This window comes from Zophobas morio, unplaced genomic scaffold (genome assembly GCF_036711695.1).
Source record: "Zophobas morio isolate AGI-343-1 ecotype UQ-CSIRO unplaced genomic scaffold, CSIRO_AGI_Zmor_V1 ptg000033l, whole genome shotgun sequence".
NCBI lineage: Eukaryota > Metazoa > Arthropoda > Insecta > Coleoptera > Tenebrionidae > Zophobas > Zophobas morio.
The window spans coordinates 275592-296341 of NW_026972138.1; the positions used below are offsets into that span (position 1 = coordinate 275592).

The 20750-nt window shown below is 35.4% G+C and overlaps 3 protein-coding genes across 4 annotated transcripts in view; 1 reads left to right on the top strand and 2 right to left on the bottom strand.

Annotated features, from left to right (window-relative positions):
• The first annotated feature begins 802 nt into the window (after positions 1 to 802).
• On the top strand, positions 803 to 3092 carry LOC135139709 (puff-specific protein Bx42). 2 transcript variants are annotated; one of them, XM_064070014.1, is made up of 6 exons: positions 803 to 939; positions 1009 to 1180; positions 1237 to 1400; positions 1464 to 1804; positions 1854 to 2764; positions 2824 to 3092. In XM_064070014.1, exons 2-6 carry the CDS (start codon positions 1167 to 1169, stop codon positions 3008 to 3010), a joined length of 1617 nt encoding a protein of 538 aa, XP_063926084.1. In that variant the 5' UTR covers positions 803 to 939; positions 1009 to 1166; the 3' UTR covers positions 3011 to 3092. The 2 variants fall into 2 exon arrangements, with proteins under 2 accessions (XP_063926084.1, XP_063926083.1); XM_064070013.1 differs by having other exon boundaries at positions 803 to 1180.
• LOC135139708 (ATP-binding cassette sub-family F member 1) lies at positions 3024 to 6543 on the bottom strand. Its single transcript, XM_064070012.1, has 11 exons — positions 6200 to 6543; positions 6042 to 6143; positions 5442 to 5991; positions 5074 to 5392; positions 4876 to 5015; positions 4580 to 4817; positions 4347 to 4521; positions 4118 to 4296; positions 3823 to 4056; positions 3559 to 3668; positions 3024 to 3312 (listed from the first exon to the last, which is right to left on the bottom strand). Exons 1-11 carry the CDS (start codon positions 6456 to 6458, stop codon positions 3162 to 3164), a joined length of 2457 nt encoding a protein of 818 aa, XP_063926082.1. The 5' UTR covers positions 6459 to 6543; the 3' UTR covers positions 3024 to 3161.
• A 1627-nt stretch (positions 6544 to 8170) lies between these two features.
• Positions 8171 to 20750, bottom strand: part of LOC135139730 (tiggy-winkle hedgehog protein) — a 33053-nt gene continuing 20473 nt past the window's right edge. The window contains exons 2-3 of the mRNA XM_064070052.1: positions 15447 to 15708; positions 8171 to 9137 (exon numbers count right to left, since the gene is read on the bottom strand). Coding sequence (XP_063926122.1) covers positions 8467 to 9137; positions 15447 to 15708 — 933 coding nt within the window. The 3' untranslated portion in view covers positions 8171 to 8466. The remainder of the gene's footprint in view (positions 9138 to 15446; positions 15709 to 20750) is intronic.

Genomic DNA, 20750 nt, shown 5'->3' on the forward strand with positions numbered 1-20750 from the left:
AGTGAGAATGTAATGTTGTTTGTTCGAAACATACATGACAATTTGTACACATTTTTGGACAAGAATGCTCATCAAACAAATTTGGAGAGTCGTTTCAAATCTGAGTACAAGTTAACATGTGGTCTTGGGCAAACTGTTTGTGAGAGACATGATTGTTTTGGTATGATTCTGGACAAGTGTACGAGGTTTTTGATTTACAAGTATGTTAGAGATAGAAAGAAAAGGAAAGGCTTGAGTGAAGGTCATCACACCAAAATGAAAAGATTTAAGAAAACTGCTTAAAGTATTTTTAAATTTTTTCATTACCTTACACCCCAATTTTGACTGAAATACTGGCTGTGACTTAACTTTCGGCTGCGACATTAAACCAAATATTGACTGTTAGAAAATTTGTTCATTTTATTTTACTGTTTGTGTTTTGTTTTTGTTATATTGTATATTAAGAGAATAACTTGTTTTGTTTTTTAATATTTTTATTTTTTGTTATACTTGTTTATGCATGCCAAAGAATTATTTTGTTTGAAATATTTTTATCGTTTTGTGCTTGATTAATTTTATTGAAAATATATTTATTTAGGTCATTATGTATTGTAATATATTATGGAATTAATAAATACATTTTTTTTTCAGCATATCTGGGTTTTATTGAAAAATGAGTGAAATTAGAATTAAATTTAATAAACAAAAACATGGTACTGACTTTTAAACTACGCGCTTGCCCGTTAGTTGGGCCACTACGACACCAGGTGGCTCTACTTTTTGTGTTTCTTGAAATTTGTAGGGACTTTGCATTTCTATTAGTGAGTGTTCTGTGGCTAAATGGCTAACGAAACGACAAGAGTGTTGTATGACTAATGACGTCATGGCATTAAATGAATTCGTGCGTTGAAAACAGCATTATTTTTGCGATTAGTGGTTTTGTAACATTATTACAAACAGGTGTGTTATAAAATTATAATTATTTGATTATTACATTGGACGCATCAATAAACTAGATAATTTTTTAAGAACACGCAATAAGCGTTCAGTTGGAAGTGCTACTTGTAGTATAAAATTTTTGGGAGTTTGCAAAAAATTATCGACAGTCAAACAAACGCCTTATTTGATGGTTTGCATGTTAAAAATTCTACGACTCTAGTGCGTTCATTCTTACTGTTTTCAACAAAATGGAGTTATCAAGGTAAATCTAACCTCAGCTGGGTCATACACATTTAATATAAAATTAAACTTTTTTAGTATCTTACCAGCCCCTATACAACCTGTGTGGGATCGGGATGATGACAGGAGACAACAGAATTCTGCAAATCAACGTTCAACGGCAGTTGTGACAGCACAAAGCATCGCTCCTCCATATGGACAACGAAGGGGTTGGGTGCCCAGAGTGCACACTGATTATGGAGGTAATGAATAGGGCACCCACATTTACTGAAGCTTTTGAGTAATTACGTGTTCTGTTGTTGTAGATGGTGGAGCTTTTCCGGAAATCCACGTTGCTCAGTATCCGCTGGAAATGGGTCGAAAAGGCAAAGAGTCCACATCCAATGCTTTAGCAGTACAATTAGATGCTGAAGGCAAAGTAAAATATGACATCATTGCTAGACAAGGGCATGGAAAAGATAAAATCGTGTATTCAAAATTATCAGACTTGCTACCTGTGGAAGTAACAAGTGAAAAAGATCCCAGTTTAGAAAAACCTAATCAAGATGAAATTGACGATATCACAGAGAGAACCAGAGCTGCATTACAAAAATTGACGAATTCAAAAATTGCCGCTGCCATGCCTGTGCGATGTGCCGAAAAACAAGTAATACATGCATTTGTCATATTAAAGAAAATTATTGAGTAAATTTCAGGGACCAGCAGAGTTCATCCGCTATACTCCATCTCAACAAGGTGCCGCCTTCAATTCGGGCGCAAAACAACGCGTTATTAGATTAGTGGAAGCCCAAGTTGACCCAATGGAACCACCACGATTCAAAATAAACAAAAAAATACCAAGGGGGCCTCCTTCTCCTCCAGCTCCAGTACTACACAGTCCCACACGTCGTGTCACCGTCAAAGAACAAAAAGAATGGAAGATCCCACCCTGTATCTCTAACTGGAAGAACGCAAAAGGGTACACTGTGCCATTGGACAAACGATTAGCTGCCGATGGTCGAGGTTTGCAGCAACTCCACATCAACGAAAACTTCGCCAAGCTGGCAGAAGCTTTGTATATAGCGGATCGTAAGGCAAGAGAAGCTGTAGAAACCCGTGCTCAGCTCGAGAAGAAATTAGCTCAGAAAGAGAAAGAACAGAAAGAGGAGCATTTGAGGCAACTCGCACAGAAAGCCCGCGATGAACGAGCTGGTATTAAAGTGGGAATGTCTGGAGCAGATGCGAAAATAACGGACGAAGAAGAGCGAGAAAGGGAGATGTTGCGGCAAGATAGGCATAAGGAGAGAGCGAGAGAAAGGAACTTAGCAAGAGCTGCGCCTGATAAGCGTTCTAAATTGAAGAGAGAACGCGAGAGAGATATTTCGGAGCAGATCGCGCTCGGGATGCCCGCACGAGGAGTGTCTTCAAATGAAGTGCAATTCGATCAGAGATTGTTTGGGCAAGCTCAGGGCTTAGGACACGGATACGCGGATGATGAAGCTTATAATGTCTATGATAAACCATGGAGAGAAGGGGGTTCGATGGCGAATCATTTGTACAGACCTAGTAAAAACGTCGACAAGGAAGTATACGGAGAAGATCTAGAGAAGATCGTTAAAACTAACAGGTGAAGAGAGATGTGTAGTGTGTTGATTTGAATGTCATATTGCTTTGGTTTTGTTGCAGATTTGTTCCTGACAAGGAATTCAGTGGTACCGATCGTTCTGGCGGGGCTCGGTCCGGCCCTGTGCAGTTTGAAAAAGAAGAAGATCCATTTGGTCTTGATCAATTTTTGAGTCAAGCTAAACGTGCGAGTAAGCGCAAAGAACCAGACAGGAGAGATGACCGTGACAAAAGGAAGAGAAGGGATTAGAAGAAAAAAATACTGCAAGCTGTTTTTTTCTTATTATAAAACTGATTTATAAAGTAAATATAGTATACTGACATAATTAAAATTCATAATTGATTTTCTAAATTTTATCTCGGGGTACCGTTTGCACCTGGATGCCAATACACATAGTTATTTATTGAGCGACAGCGGCGTTGGCTGCGATGCTTGGGCTGTTGATTACTTCGCCTAAACTTTCCAAAAGTTCTTTCCTGTAGTCATCAAAATCTCCATCTAGTTCGTTTATAGTCTGATCTTCTATGACGTATAAGGCGCATTCAGTTTCTCTATAATAAATGAAATTTTATTAAAATTAAACTGGTAAATTGTCACGGACGTCGTATCTAGTCTATTCTACTCTACTGAGGTTTCTATATAGAAAATTATACGATTTTTTTTTTCTTTTTGGTATCAAAAACAACAAAAAAGTCTTGCTACATAAAAACTGCTGCTGAAATTGAAATAATATTAACCATATTGCAATATCTCTAAATTACTTTGATAGGCTTGCTAATGCTGAAAATAATAGCTACCTTATAAGGCGTTCGTCGTGACTCACTATAATAACACCACCACTATATTCGTTGATAGCTTCAGCTAATGCATCAATTGATTCTATGTCCAAATTATTTGTCGGTTCGTCCTAAAATTGAAAATATAATTGATGTGTATCTGCAAAAACGCTTTCCAATTTGTACATAAATAACGACGAACATCTCAAAGAACTTTTTTTTTACATTCATATTACATTTACTGTTAACAATTCTTAACAACCAATTCCATTTTATACAACTTACCAGTATAAGTACATCAGGGGCGTTAAGGCACAGTTCAGCTAAAGCAACGCGAGCTTTTTGACCTCCAGATAAATCCTTCATTTTAATAGTATGGGCATGACTAGCAAGCCCAAAAGTGCCCAACTGCTTTCGGGCTTTTTCATATGGAAGATCAAATAATCTCATTAAATATTCGGCTGGACTTTCTTCAGCAGTTAAATGTTCTCCTGAATGCTGATCAAATCTACCAATTCTCTAAAAAAAAAATAATAAAAAAATGAATATATTCACTGACAGATTACGATTATTGTATTACAAGTCTATGATTTTTCCTAACTTCTCCTCTTTGTGGTTGCAAATCACTAGTTAATAATTTCAAGAATGTTGATTTTCCTACTCCATTAGGACCCACAATTGCAACTCTACTACTCATATCAATGCCAAAATCGGTGTCAACAAACAGCGGTTTCTGACCCTCATAGGAAAAAGTAACATCTTAAAATACTCAGCTGAGATACAAGGGAAACATGATTATTCCAACTTACTGTGTAGACCTAGGATAGGAGGTTGCAAAGGTGGCGGTTCTGGAAATGAAAATTTTACAAAATACTCTTTAGGTTTCTGAAGAAGTTCAGTGGGAGCAGTTTCATCTTCTTGTTTTTGTATTTTTGACCTATTTTTTTCTTGTTTTCTCGTCAAGGCTTCCTTTTGTTTCTTCTCCTATAGGGAGAATAAATAAATACCAATATATCTATGACCTGTAAAATTATTAACTTACAGCTTGTTTTTTTGAAGAACCATGTGCTTTTAACTCTTTCAAACGTTTTTCCTGCTTTTCATATTCTTTTATCATTTCTTTCCGTTTCTGATGATACATTTTCTTAAACATTGAATAGTTTCCTTTGTAATAAAACAACTTTTGATTATCTAAGTGAATGATTTCATTGCAAACGTTATCAAGGAAAGACTGGTCATGGGAAACTATTAGCAACGTTTTTTTCCATACTTGTAAGTAACTTAAAATAAAAAGTGTTTTTCTTTTTTGAATACACTGTGCACCTTGGTTTCACTTACTTATCTAACCAAATGACTGCATTTAGATCTAAATGATTTGTAGGTTCATCAAGAAGTAGTAAAGTGGGCTCCATATAAAGGGCTCTGGCTAAGGAAACTCTCATTCGCCAGCCACCTGAGAAATTCTTAGTTGCTCTATCCTGTTATGTAGGCACACAAAATAAACTCAAAGAAGACATATGTAACACAAAATCTTACTTGCATTTCTTTTGTAAATCCAAGACCAGCTAAAATTCGCCTAGCCCTTGGTTCAGCTGAATCTGCTCCAATAGCTTTCAATTCAGCGTATATCTCATTTAGTCGGTCTTGAACTGACAAATCGCCAGCATTGAACGTTTCTTCCAACTTTTTGCATTCATCTAACAACTCAGTTCGTTTAACATCAGCTTTTAATACAGAATCAACTGCTGAAAAGTCATCCGCGACGACTTCTTGTTCACAATATAAAATATCAATATTTGGGGGTATCGCAAACGCACGTTGAGCAATATGGCGTAATAGTGTAGTTTTCCCATGTCTGAAATACAGTTTCACTAAATTGTTTGGCAACATAAAAAAATACAGACCCATTAGGACCAACAAGACCATAGTGACGTCCTTGCGCGATTAATAAATTGGCGTTAACGAATAAATCATTTCCTTTGGCAGAAATACCAAAATTCTCTATTTTAATGTCTACAGCATTTTCTAAGTGTGCTAACTGACCGGCAGATTTTTGGGACTGTGAAACGGTAAAATTACTATCTAAATCTGAATGCCCTTGACCTCCTTTCTTTAACAAAGTCTCCATCTGTTTTTCATATTCTTGTTGTTTTTTTAATTTTTTTTTCTCTTTGTGTGTGAGCTTCTTTTCTTCAGGTTCTTTCTTCACCTCATCTTCACTTGCTTTGACATCTGACAACTGATCTGTAATTTCATCTATATCTTCAGCGGCTACTGGAGGTTTTTTATTTTCAACATGGTTTATATCATCTTTACTTTCGTCATCACTTTCTTGAGGTATTTCCTCTTGGTCTACATCTTCATCATTAAATTCTTGTTTCTTTTTGTTCTTGGCGTTCTTTTTACTTTTTTTCACTGGCTGCACTTCTTCTTCAACATCAGATATATCCAGTTCTACATAAATAAAGTTTAAAAGATTGGACAACTCCCTTAAATGTACAAACCCTTTTTCCCCGTTTTCTTCTTTGACTCAGGTTCGCTTTTAATTTCGGGTTTACTGTCTTCATCTTCACTACCTGAACTCTCTTGATCTTTTTTCTTAGATTCTAGTAAAATTGTGATGGAATTTGAAAGGATTTTTGACATATGTTACATTACTTACTCTTTTTTGCACTTTTCTTTGCCGCTGGTTGTATTTCTTCATTCACATTACCAATCAAAGAGGCAATCTTCGTATCATCATCGTCTTCATTATTCCAATCGTCTTTTTTCCCTTTTTTGCCCTTCTTGGTAGATTTACTTTTACTTGATTTTGAGGTTATGTCATTCTTTTCGGCATTTACTCTTGAAATCGCTACTTCTTCTTCGTCGTTGTCATCTTCTAAATTAAAATTTTTCTTGTTTGCACGTCTTTTCGACATTTTACGTAAACTAGGATAAATGTATTTTACAAACGAATGTACAATCTATCCACGTGTATGTGACATAAATTTCCTAAACTGTCAACTGTCAACTTGAACAGGAGTGACAGTATTGAGGGGCGGCAGGTGTCGTCCGTTTCTGAGTTTACAGACGGCACGTTTATCTACCGCAAGGTAGCAAGAAGATACAAAATTTAAATTTCTTTGACTCCTGAATTTTCCAAATGGATTTGATCAAATATTATAAACTTGAATAAGACGTAAAATTAGAGTTGGTTAAAAAATAAGTTTTGAAAACCTGTTCATAAAATATCAACACTTTTTCGACGCTATTGCAACGTTGGTTGCGTAGCTCACATATGAAAAAATATAATGCAGTCGGGATAGAGTATTATATGTACTTATTACGTTCGACAAAGATAAATAAGTGGATAATTACATCATGTTAACGAATTTACACTCTTATTTATGTATGGGGGTATATAGATGTCATTTCTCTGTCATTGTGAGAAGTTTGAATTAGTCTATGCTTTATAGTCAATGTTTGAAGTTTAAAAGATTTGTTTCGCATTCAGCGTCAGCATGTTCGCAGTGTCAAAAATTACAAAACTACAAAAAAGTCACAATGTTAAAAGAAGTTTTATACTTTGTCACAGTGAAATGACATTGACGTTTAAGTTTTGATAGCCGCGGGAGTATTTTAATATATGTATGACGAATAAACAGGAAAAAGAACAGTACCTACTATGTAAAAACAAATATTTATTCTCGTTGTACAAAAATTTTTTTGTTGCATGACCATTCTAACTCCACCTGTGTGACCAAATGAAAATGACAGAATGAATTCTGTCTTTTCCTATACATTTAATTATACCAACGTTAAATCTATATACAATAAGTAAATTGTTTTGTTTTCTCTTCTCCGTGAGTATAGTTTTGTTTAAAAATGTTGTTATTGCCCTAAAAATCATAAATCGTAGAATTCCAAATAACAAAAATACAACGTTTTTACAAATGTTTCATTTACAAAATGTTTACTTTTAACCACCTACTATTTTTATTACGGTTGCTTTTTATTTTTTTTTACGTTTAACAAGTGTAAAATAAGAAAATTCAGGTTTTGTTTCTGCCCTTATCCATGGATTAGTTGTCGGGTTATAAATAATTCAGTAACTTTTTGTAGGATAACTTTAAAATTTATATTTAATCCCTTCCAAAAATGCATGACGTCATCTCGAAACATATCGTGAACAAATCTAATCTGAAAAATTCAAGGCAATATGTTTTAACTGCACGGACGTGAGGTCACACAAGTTAGGATTTTCAACAAGTACTTTTTTTTAATTTGTTTTAAAATTGTTAAAAAAAGTAACTGTTTACATGAGTAAGCGATGCCGGTTATCCCGACTGGATAAGTTGTAAACATAAAAGCGTAAGTGTTGATAAGATTATGTTGTCTACGTAACATGTGTGGTATAGATATCATCACTGTCGGTATATTTGTACTCAAAACAGTATTGTTTATATTGCGGCGACGCCATTGGTCGCAACGGCGCGTAATACACATTTTTACATTTTTGACTTCATTGTGTTCGTTACACGTAGAGAGAAGTAATATTTTTGAAGGAAGCCTAAAATACGCAAAAATGTCACTTCTTATGTAGATATACATATAACGTTCAAAACAAACATCCGCAAATAAAACAAGTGTGTAATCACATAATCATTTATTTTATCTTGGATATAAAATTTCTCACCATAAATAAAGTAAATTATATATTACATAAATAATTATTTACAATTTTTAAACAAAGTTCGCTATACAAAAATTTACATCCGTAAAAAATACAGTACATACATTCTCTTTAAACATTTTTAAACAAGAAACTAAGTATAACCTGTTTCGAGTCATGGCATAAATTAATTAAGGAACACTTGTAGGTCTTCTTCCCTAGTCTCTTCTTACCTAAGTCACTGGCCAAAAACTTAAACCTATATTTTTTACATATCACTCGTATAAATGCGAAGGTATGAAAAAGTCCGCAGTAATATACAACATCTTCGCGTACCAAAAGATCCCAGTCGTCGGCTTTGCCACCGCCCTCGTCTCATTCCCCGTCCAGCCCCCCAAAGGTCGGCTTACCGCAGTCCACAACCGCCCCAGCCCTTCGTGGACGTTGTGCGCCAGCCTAATAGGCGAAAACGCCCAATGGGCTAACCACTGACTATCAATGGTAGCATAACACGACGCTGCCACCCCGTCCACTATTACGGTGCCGGCGGCGGTCAAGGGGGCGTACACCCCCGTCCTCCACACGCCTTCTACACGCACAATTTTCTCCTTTATGAGTTCTTTTGAGTCACTCACGAGCAAACTGTCACCAACTCGCAATTTTTCTGCGTATTTGGCTGTCCAATCGTCGAGAAGGACGAGGTGGGAGGGGGTGATAGTAAGGGTGCGACCGGAAGAGAGAGTGATATAGAGGAATTCGCGTTTTTGCTGGGGGTCGTAATCGAGAAAGAGTAGCACCTCGCTGAAGACGAGTTGGTTGGTGGAGGAGTCCAACGCTTGAATGAACTCCCCAATCTGGAGGTCGGACAGACGGCGGCGACCTGTGGCGGTGAGGACAGTACTATCGCCGGAGAAGCAGCCGCCGTACTTGGCTGCTTGAGAAGATTCTGGAAAAAAAAGTCGTTTAGAAGAAATCTTCATCTAGTGCCTGCATAGAAGCACAAAAGAAACTAAGAGCAACAATTTATAACAGACTAATAAAAAAAAACAACATTTATTTATGAGCATTCTTCATTTTCGCGGGTTAATCCAAAGTAAAATTCAAAATCAGGGCTACGAAGTCTTTTTGAATTCTTCCTGTAATTGTTTTAGAAAATTAATATAAGTATACCTACTATAAACTAACAGTCTCTTGTTTCTTTTTTTGATGTAATGTAATTTTTAATTTGGTTGGGGACTTTCTCTAGGTGACGATTTTGTAGTGGCAGCACATAAGTCGCAGTCTCCCGCGAAAAGCCAAAACTATCACACGAGCCGCGAATTATGTCCATAAAACCAATTTAGAAGTGCGTACAAACCACTTAAAACTGATAAATAGGTCGTCCTGTGAGAACAGAAATTCGGGAAGGATAAATAATTTGTGAATCTTGATTTTACGATGTTGGGACCGTAAGAGTGCTGTGTTGGTTGCGTCATCGAACGACTTTAAACTTAAAACGACATCACAGTTACATCGAATTCCCTGACTTCCCTAATGAAAAACGTCTTCGTTTCTGGTGAGCGTTTAACCAAATTTCTTTTTTGAATGTTGCGAAAATTTCGTCAATATAAGGCAAATAGGTCACGTGCATGACGTCATCATGTGTGTCAAAGTTGTAGGTATGATGGCTAGGAGGTGATCAAACTTACTTGTTCGTTGCTGTAGCAAAAAATATGATGTCATCGATGACGTAATAAAATTATTTTCAACTGCACAGATTGTTCTGTAGAGTACATACTTTTACATATTTGGCTTAGGTTACAATATACAGTGTTTATAGAGTATTCTAAAATATTATAATTTTCTAATATTTTATATAATTTAGTTTTTTCAAATAGAACACCTGTATATTAGTAGATACGGCATCTTACCGCGGCGTTTTTATTCTTTTTATTTTTTTGTGAAGTATTCCAGAATTTGTTTGACAATGGTAAATGGATAATTAAAATTTATCTGTCATCCCCTCGAAAACAAGATCACGTCATCTCAAAATTTTTGTATAAAAATCCTATGTAAGTTATATGTATGTTTACACTTGTGGTTTTTTAGAATTGCTTATACAATTTATTTCACGTTATAAACGAAAAGCTTCAACTACAATTTAACAACAAAGAAAAAAATGATTTTGACATATCTAACTAAAACCACTTTTCAGTTTGCACTTTTGTTAATTTTTAGGAAAAAAATGTTTAACGCGTCAAATTTCGACAATGTATATTCAGAAAACTCTAAATGTTTAATATCGGAATCGACGACGACACCACAGAAACTACAAATTCTTTAGCAGTTCGCAAAGTGCTCCTTATCCGTTGATAAATTCCTGCACAAAATGTATGTCACTCTCCGCTTGTCCCAAAACTAATGGCCCCATTTCGGGCAAAATCCGAACCACGCACACAATTCCCATAAAAGCGCGCGACATAAAATCGACAACATCGACTGTGGTGGTTTATCGTCTGAAGGAATAGATAACATGAACTACTAAAGTTAATTTGGGGCTATTAAACTAGCAGCAAATGTCAAAGGCGATGCTATCTGAAATGTATCGCTTTCAAGTGGCCGTCGCCGAGGTTCTGGCGTTCAAAATAACAAATGACCAGATCGTTGGGATTTGATGATAATGCGCTGCAAGTTGGTAGGATTGGGTGCCGTTTCGAAATTAAATATTCTGGTAAAGATAAACCTTATTTATAACTAAACCGGTTCCGCCGGAGATGCGGGATTTCGTTAGCCCGAAATATCGCACACCGATGAAAATTTCACAAAAACCATGTACTAAATTAATTTTTTTGTTAAAACTAGGGCAGAGAAAACGAGATCTGGTCGGGTGCGACACTGTGGTTACGAGAATGTCAAACTGTAGTGGCGGATTTGATTATTATTAACGGTTAATAATAATTAGATTCAGTTATCAAAGTGAGGTGATAAAAAGACACGATGGTGTCTGGTACCTACTCCTCAAGTTTTTTTGTGAACGCATGTAAACTTGGCTTTGTAGAATTTAATGGTATGCGTTTGTAGCGACCTGAACAATCTTATTACTTATTTTCGTGTATTTTGTTCCATTTTACTTCCCGTGCGTAAGCGAAGGAAGTATTGTAATATACATAGAGTTCATCGGACGACTGGCCACTTTCATGCTTTTTCGACATTCCATCGCCCCTAGAGTACGAAAAAAGTGATCTCCCGTTTCTGTCTGTATCAATTTTTGTTAAATCGCAGAAGCTCCGAACTATTGTTGTCAAATTTTATAGATATATGTATGTTAGGAATATGGTGTAGATGGTAAAACGGCTTTAACTACAATTTTTTTAATCATCCCCACCAACGATGTAATGATGTCATCTCCAAAATCTACAATAGTAAATGTTATTTAAATTATAGTAAGTATGTATTTGTGGTTTATGAGTCCGTGTTGAGTTTTACCCTAGGTATCCAGATTTTTGGAAAAAAAATCAAATACTCTGAAATCTTCTGAACTTTTTTAAAGTTATCGTAAGCAGGGTAAATGGTTAATAAAAATTTATTCCGTCCCAAAAGATTGAAAATTTTCCCTAATAAATCTAACCTTTTGACCTGAGTTTATATTTGTGGTTTATCAGTGCAGTTATAGTTTTTAGAATCACTTATCCAGGTGTCTCAAAAAAAATCCGAAAATGTGAGTATACAGTATTAGCACTACGCTACACCTATTCGAATTGGCATACGTGTCCCTGCTAAAATGTTGATAACGTCATTACAAAATTTTGTTATGGAAAAGCTTACTTGAAACATGCGCATAACATGCTTTTTTGCCTGTATTTTGATAGTCCACACGTATCTTTATATTAACTTGTAAATTGGGGTTTTTACAAAAAAAATATTCTCCAAGGACCAATTTTGTATATTAACACGTTTAATTGCACGTGTAATGTAAAAATATTCTACACTTCGACTTCTGGTGATTTACCACATAGGTACTTAAAAAAAAAAAACAGCAAACATCAATTTAACAGCTCACAGAATTAATATTTGCGAATTTTTGTACTTGTAATGAGCCAAGTTCTCAGAAGAAGACCACAAATTTGTCAATATTGTGCAAGTGCAACGTCAAACTTAGTAAATTTGCTTATTCTAATAAGCGTTATGATGATCGTAACGTGCTAACAACTATTTTCGGTACATCGCAACTTCCCACAATTCATACCTGCACAAGTGCCAAAAAGCTTAAACTCAAAAACCAATTATGGGCTCTTTTCAATCCCTTGTAATCGCATTACACAGGTTGAAACAAGCCTCACCGAGAGACTTAACTTTTGCCTTGTCAATCTTCGCATGATAGGTGGGATTAGCAGTATTGGTTTTGCGGTATTTTCCGTTTCCTGAAACTTTATCCTGTGTTTGTTAAATGGTTTAAGTCGAATCAGTCAGGTGTACAAAATTCTGTTATTCGACTCTCTCAGAGATTATGATTTCTGAAAAGTTGTCAAGATAAATGTTTCTATACGTGCAAAAGATTGTTGTTGTGCGTCTTAAGATCGTCCCACCGTCTGAGTACTGACGGGCGAAGTTTATACCGGATTATTTGGTGACACTAGAAGATTAGTCATACCATTATGCGACTACCTGATATCATTACGCCCATCTAATTAGATACGTGTTGGGTCAACGAAGTTGACCTTGTCTAACCGCAACTCGAACTTTTATCTACTTTTTAACGCATCCGGATTGTATTTCAAGATGATGGTAATTTTTCTAATGAGCAGTCATCGATTATTCCCGGCGTGAGACATTTGGTGCAATACTAAATTCTTTTAAATAACATTTCCTTGTGTAAGTAAAAATTTAATCAAAATAAATAAATAACAAATAGGCAATAATTAAAAAAGGAATTATGACGTTTACTCAATTTAGAACCGAGATAGTATAGTTGGTTTTTGGGGAAGGCGGCACAGTTGTATGTATTATTAATACTTATACCGCAGCTCGCTCCAAGAGTATAAGTGTCTGTGCAATATGCATTTAATTTTGTTTTGTGACAGGGACAATTGCCGTTATAGAACTTTGTCACACTTTATTTCCCACTTAACCTTTCATACCAAATAAAACAAATCGAAGGACGATTTCGTCACAGTCTCATCAAAGCATGAAAATCCTCGCCCTTGACTTTGACGAGCCCAACTTATTTATTATATGACAAATAAGTAAAAAACCCATCCGGGAGCCAACCGATAATTAAATTGACGCCAATAAGTGTGATTATCCCTTATCGTAAATTCATGCATCTGTAACAATAATTAAATCGATATGAAATTATACGAATGCAAGCTGGTTGCCAACGCGGACAAGAATGCGCCATATTTCAGCGAGCGCCTTAGGGCCCCGGCTTGTAAAAACTGTTGACAATCGTCTTATAAATATCAAAGATAAGATCAGCCGTGTTCGTAGTTTTTTCGATTTTCTTCGATGCATGTACCGACTCGGTAATTATTCTGTTATACAACCGTGGCTGACTTCATCATTTCCAATTTTCTAAAGGTTAGGTTTCTCTTCCATCGTAAAAAAAAACGGAGATGATCGTAAATCATTGATTATGACAACGACGACTGCTTAAAAGAGTGTTATATAAGAGGATTTAGCATTCTTGCAAGGGTTAAGACGTTGACGGAGTATTGCTTGGGAGATTTTCGAGAAGCATCTTATTTGTTGTACGTTGTACAAATGAAGAATTGCTATGATGCTTTTGTAGCCATTCTCACGCATAGTTGCCAGTTGGCTAAAAATACAGCTATAATTGCGCCTTTTTCGTTTTAAATTATATGTAGTATTTTTTTAATACACCATTGTATTTGCCTAAAATCCTCTCTTAAATCTACTCCACAACACAGAAAAGCAATAACTGGACTTTTTTAAAATGGAGAAAATTGCAATCGTAGTGTGATTCAGTTCTCCTTTTTGGAAATTAAAACTGAGAAATAAATCCATGACAGAATTTTTTGGACTATTCATATTCTACTTATGCAACCATTTGTCTTTGGGTTAACGAGTTCAAGCGCGGGAAATATCCGTTGAAGACGTACCACGTTCTGAAGGTCCAAAAACTGTCGTCATACCAGAAATCATTGACAAAATTCATGATAGGGTTTTGACCGATAGACGTATAACCTCCGACGCAACAAGACGTGTTACAACTTTGAAGCCTTGCTCTGTCTGTGGCACTATATAGCTCCCAAAGGAATGAACCGATTTTAATGTTTTTTTTTTTTTTTTGTTTGATAGCTGGTTTAATCGGGATGGTTCTTATTTATGTTTGAGTTCAATGGCTTCAGCTATTTCCAAATCATCAGGTCATAGCACAGTTAGTGTAGTAATCAGCTCAATCGTCGACCGTCGCAACGATCTTAACCAATTTCAGACTTTTTAAGGATTATTTTTTTTGTGCCGGGGGTTTTTAACCCTTTGGTGGTGTTAACACGTGTTATGAAATTATTGAGTCTATTATTAGTTTGTTTATATCGTAGATTTCGATCCGATCGATTTTCGAGACGATCGAAGTTGTCAAACCCATTTTAATCTACGAGCGTTTATATCTCGGAAAACAGTCCGTTCGATCCACTGATTTGTAGTTTGAAATTGGATTGAGTTTGACGTTTGGAGAAAGATAATAGTGTAACCAGTGATGGTGTAACACTATTTCTTTTTATGTGTGAAGTTGTCAACATAAATAGTAAACCTATAAAAGTTCAAGTCCGTTTACATAGCTTCTTCAAGCATTTGAATCCGTTTTAGATCCGATCGGTTCGATTCAATCCGACTAGTTTGTCAGATCGAATTTTGATAGTGAACCCACTTCAACATTCGATCTGCAGCGTTTATACCATTAGTTTCAATCGGATCGGACTGAGTCGATCGGCTCGAAATCCACGATATAAACTAAGTATATATCATGATTTTTCATTTCAGTCTTCTTCTGTTCATAAGTACTAAGTAAGTATACCTATGTTGCCAACTGTAACAAGTGGATACTTGATGCAAAATATGTGAGGCTTAAGCTTCACCTAAGATTAATTTTTGTATAAATGACGTTCGTTAAAAGACAAGCAGTCAGTTTAGTGTATGAACTTAAGCTTTGCATTTGATAATTTGACAGGTATATTGATTTGAGATTTTTTTCGCATAATTATTATCAGTTAAATATGCATTTAATATTTAACAAGTTCTTTACAGATCTTATTACCTGATTTCACGGAGCAATGTATGTGAGACCTACTTTCGTAGTAGACCCAATCGAAGCCCGCTTCCACAGCCAGTCTAGCCAACATTCCGTATTTCGAACGGTCTCGATCGTTGGTCGTGATATCCACAGCTCGCCCTTCGTAGTGAAGGGAGTCAGATGAGTGGAAACGCTCTTCGTCCCATCCTTCGGTCACGAAGAGGCGAACTCCAGGCCATTGATTCATCACAGATATTGCCAATGTGTTCAGCTTTTCTTTACATCTCTAAAAAAAAAAAACACTTCTTTCAGCAAATCTTAATTAATCGTTGCGGACAATCTTTTGTAATAATAGTAACAAGAATAATGAGCTTTTTTTTTGATCACTAGGTGATTTTCTTAAAATTCCATAATTTTAGTAGACAATACAGAAAGAAAGTTAGTGTTGATTTAAAAAAACCTGATGGGATCAGTTGTTTTAAAATAAAATGAATATAATGAAACAAACACAAATTCGTTTTTATTACATCTTTTTTATTTTATCGAATTGTTCTACAAAACGATACCACACCATAATAATAGATCTTTCTTTTGAACGTAATTATAATTGTTTTACTTTTTGTGCAATAACCAGATATGTTTTTAAGCGCTCTTCACACTCGTTATATCAAATTTTTAATTTTTGTGAGCTTCTTCTTTAGTTTTCTTGTAGTTTTTATGAAAAAATTAAGCCAAGCATTAAAACAATACATCAGCAAACGGCACCAAATAAACAAAAGGCCAGTGTCCACTATTCCCTGAAGCCCGAGCCTTTTACGCTTTGCATTGTGTCCCTTTGCGGGTGCTTGTTTAGTAGTGTTAACAAGTTATGCCGTGTTAGCAACGTCCCAGTCGAGCAATGTTTGACATTCGACTATAACGAATTCTATTCTTCGATTTCTTTGTCGTTGGATGGAACCGATGTCCCGCTGCACCACTCCTCCCATGTTTGACCAAGACCAACAAAATCGATTTCACGTGCGTCACTCACCATTCAAATGTGTACATATATTTTTTTCAACAAACATCAAAATATTTTCACCGTTTCGGAAAAAAGAACTACCTGGGCCGCATGCACGCTGTGGGGTGACTATACAAGTGCAGTACGAAAGAGCCAGTGTATCAAGACGCCCATTTTGACTTAATTTTTGCTTTTACGCCAATTAGATCATCATGCGATCGACATTCACTTTTCATTTATGCCATTCATTAGTTAGTTTTAGAGTTAGCCGTCGCTAAACGATTGAAAATTCCAACATAAATAGAGTTACGAGTTGCCGATTGCAAAATGCACAAGTGCATAAAACGCTCACAATAAACAACTTCATTACAAACTACCTATGAATAATTAATACAAATTTACAATACATTAGCATATCTATTAATAGATGTAAACATCTATTTTACTCTTTTACTGTTATTTCATTATTTACTACTACAGAATGATAATGTGCGATATAAATCTAAACGTCATAAAATTGCTTGTCTTGTTTTACAAATCGGTTAAATATGCAGCAGACAAAGACTTGTGAATGAACCGCTTCGGTTGTAAATTATTATTGAATATATCGAACCCACCACAGGTCCATTGTGGTTCTATTTTATGGCAGGTAAACATTGAGACAGTTTTAGCAGTGGGAAGGAGCATTTTGTAAATGGGTGATGAATGGTACGGGACGGAAAATTTCGAAAATGTATTGTACCCACACAAATGACGCTAATTTTTTAAAGTCAGCGCTGTTGCAACTCGGGAAACGAATTATGAGATTTAGGTATATGAATTTATATATGTAAATCGAGGTGGAGTATTTTTAACCGGTGACACAAGGCATACCACATCAATCGCTGGAGGATAACGAAAATCTATTCCTTCAGTATACACCGTGCGTTTTAGATTTTGTGGGCCAGTTTCCTTGGCAGTTAAGATATGGGTATGCAATGCAGAAGAAAACCGAGGTTCATTTGTAATGATTTATTTAAAATATCTAACGTATAAATTAGAAGATAGTTTCTGTTACCAAAAATGTTACATATTCACATATTTTCTTATATGTTTGTGAAACTGCATCTATGAATTAGGTGTGTTTTTTCGTGTTATTCATCGTCAATGAATTGCTGCTTTCTGTTTTCATAAACCAATTATTAGTTTTGTTCTCATGGTGATGAAGTGGGATTTCCACGAAATTATAAACCCTGCGCTATCTCAAATAAGTTTTACCACGGGTGTAAAACAATCGTTCCGATAAGAAGGTGTCGAAAACGTTTAAGCCAGGTATTCACTTCCTGTCCGAAAATTCCGAGCGTGAGAAATGACAGGTATGATAAATACAGTCCTGGTGCAATTTGGTCCGGTCCTGTTATTACCATGCAACAAGTGAATCGATTAATAAGAGCGGCGTTGCAAGTCGAAGAAACTCATGTTATTTTTTCCAACGACATGGACCAATACAATGCCTCGCACATTTTGATTAAATATTTATGATACCGGTTTATACAGATGAAGGGGGCAAATGAATTATGATTCGTTGGTTTTGTGTTGATGCCTCGACAAAACGATTGAAAAATGGCCGATTTTATGGACAGAGCCGTCAATTCATCTCGACTTCTTCATGTTAAATATTTATTAGTTTCTCAAGCTTTTATGGCCGTGCAATAATCGAGCACTTATTATGTCCGTAAAAGGGTCGCGAACTTTTCGACTTGCTAAATAGCGTTTTTTTTTTTCGGCGAAGAAAAAGAGTTTTCTTTAAACAACGCGTTGTTATTGGCCGAAGGGCAACCAAGGGTGTAATCTGACTAATCCCTCTTGAAAGCGCTTTCTGCGCCGCAAATCTCGACTTATTTCTGTGGAGCAATTGACTGAAAAATTCAATCTATTGGTTCTTTGTGCCGCATATTGATATTTTCCGTGCGATGAATAGGAGACCAGCATTCCTCTTTAAAAGGTAAAGCGGCGCCTTTTGGGATTTCAACGTATATTCATTTTAAAGCAATATATTTAAAATGGACTAATGGATAAATGTGTACATAAGCAATGTTTGCCCGACGTTTAAGGCCAGGTATTGTGGCGGCCTACCCATGGGTCCATTTTACAAAAACTTTGCGGCTTCGTTTATTGTCTGACTTGGGCAGATATGGTTTTCTTCCGGTCCTGTTCCCACCTGTGTCTTTTTCGAAAATTTATCACCTTGTCGACCTTTGAAAGGTGTGCTTCAGTAGGGGATTGTCGAGGGGCGAGAGCGGTGAATAGAAAGAAACCGTACAACATATTACCTACATACTTACTTTCCTCATTTGTTCACAAGCATCTTTTCTGATGCTAATTTCATTTGAAAATTTTTATTGTTGGAAGAAATTGTAAAATTATGACACATTTTGGGGCGTTTTTAACACGTTTGTTCTTCATTTTTTTATCTAATTCATTCATTGTAAATCATTGTTAACCTAGTGAAAATACCTTTCGATTCACAATTACGAGAGCCAAAAGTGAACATAATTGCGACACGAGCCCAAATAGCTTAGTTTGTTGCAACAAAATTTTATCTCTAAAAAAAAAAAATAAGTAGGTAAGTACCTACTTGTGATAACGTAGTTTTCGTGTATTAGAGATTTAGGTACTTGTTCTTTTTTCGAGACTTCTAGTTGTTTTGTATTACTGAGACTGTAGTAATATGCAAATTTTAAAAGAATTTTTTCACTTTTTTATGTGTTTTAAAGTTAGTGTATTTTAAATTTATGTTCTAATAGGTGGTACAGCTGTCGATTTTTTTTTCACTCGGTACAGTTTGAGCACGCCAAACGAATAACTTATTAAACTATATTAGGTATTTCAAAATTTGTGTTCAACCTTTTCAAAAAATTTTCGGCATTTTAGAATTTTCTTAAATTAACTTAATATTTAATGATTTAATAATTCGCCTCTATTTTTAAGTTTGTGTAGGGGAGAGGTGGGGCATTTTTGTTGTAGAAGGTCTAGTAAATGTATAAAATATAAATTCAAATAGGTAGGAACAGTTATTTAAAACTTCAATTATTTGGCTATAAAAATAAAATGCAAGAATAAATCTTGAACGATTCTTAGTAGTACCTGCCTATATATTTTCGCAGTTTTAAAAAAGTGTAGGTATTTTGTCCATTTCATAAATAGGCTGCATTGAAAGGGACACAATGATTTAAGGAAGGAGATAGTGTCTTAATATGTAAGTAAATCACATAAGACATTGTCACACTCAGGTACGTAGTTTTACTAAATATTCGAAAGTGTATATAAGTACAATTTCAAACTCTCTTTAATTTGAAATTACATTTTTCAAGTAATTGAGATCAATAAGTCTTACATTTCTGATACCTAACAATGAATAAAAATGTACCCCCATATAATTAAGAGAAATAAAACAATTATAAAATCCTTCTCAGAAAGATAATTGCAAAGATAAAGTTTCATATGCCCATTTTGTGCATTTTACACTGAAACTAATCTTCAACACTTTATGAAAAATTCTCCTTATAACCATTACACTGGTTATCGCTATTCGTTTATTTTCTGACCGATGGCTATGCTATCTCAGTTTTGGACTAAATACTTTACTCTCCGAACTATCATTTGTGGAATCAGAATCAGGATCTGTATTCGACGACAAATCATTGCTGCATAAGCACAAAATTCACTAAAACAATGTTTACTAATCTTTTGTTCTCGTATCTGGATGTATGTACCTATGTCACCGGGTATAAGCATCACTAATAACTGTTAACTAAATAATTTACAGCACTGTACAGGAAGTTTATAAAGAATGGTGAAAAAATACTTTGGATCACAATTACTTATAAACACATGCACGATTTCGCCATCTTTGAAATGACAGGAGAGTAAAATAGGTGAGAATAGGTGCATTAGGATTGTCGTATAACAAACATTGTGATCATTCGATATAATCTTTATTTTGCTGGGAATTTGAATTGTCCCTTTCGATAGGTGTCTCTTTCATGCCACCTCCCCCCTACGCTACCATCAAATTTTATAATTTATGTCACAAACTATATAAGAGACTTCTACAAAATTGCGGTATGACATTAGAGTTGATTTTTTGGGACTGTACAGTACTAACTAAAATTAATTAAATCATCTCTTCCTGAAAGTCGATGACGCCAACAGATGCGGTGTTGGTTGCTCTTCAGGGGCGAGGAAAATTTTCACTTACTTATTTTTTCAAATGACTACGATTTCAATGTTCTGGAAAGCTAAAAAACTCACATGGTACTATTATATTATATTCCTTTCAATTAGTC

What these genes read in the sequence shown, in the direction of transcription:
- LOC135139709 (XM_064070013.1), top strand. An exon ending in AGTGCACACTGATTATGGAG is followed by an intron (nt 1,401 to 1,463) that starts GTAATGAATAGG and finishes CTGTTGTTGTAG; the next exon opens with ATGGTGGAGCTTTTCCGGAA. An exon ending in TGCGATGTGCCGAAAAACAA is followed by an intron (nt 1,805 to 1,853) that starts GTAATACATGCA and finishes AGTAAATTTCAG; the next exon opens with GGACCAGCAGAGTTCATCCG.
- LOC135139708 (XM_064070012.1), bottom strand. Translation starts at nt 6,458, where the DNA reads ATGTCGAAAAGACGTGCAAACAAGAAAAATTTTAATTTAGAAGATGAC. An exon ending in GTTCTTCAAAAAAACAAGCT is followed by an intron (nt 4,522 to 4,579) that starts GTAAGTTAATAA and finishes TTCTCCCTATAG; the next exon opens with GAGAAGAAACAAAAGGAAGC. An exon ending in TTAGGAAAAATCATAGACTT is followed by an intron (nt 4,057 to 4,117) that starts GTAATACAATAA and finishes TTTTTTTTTTAG; the next exon opens with AGAATTGGTAGATTTGATCA.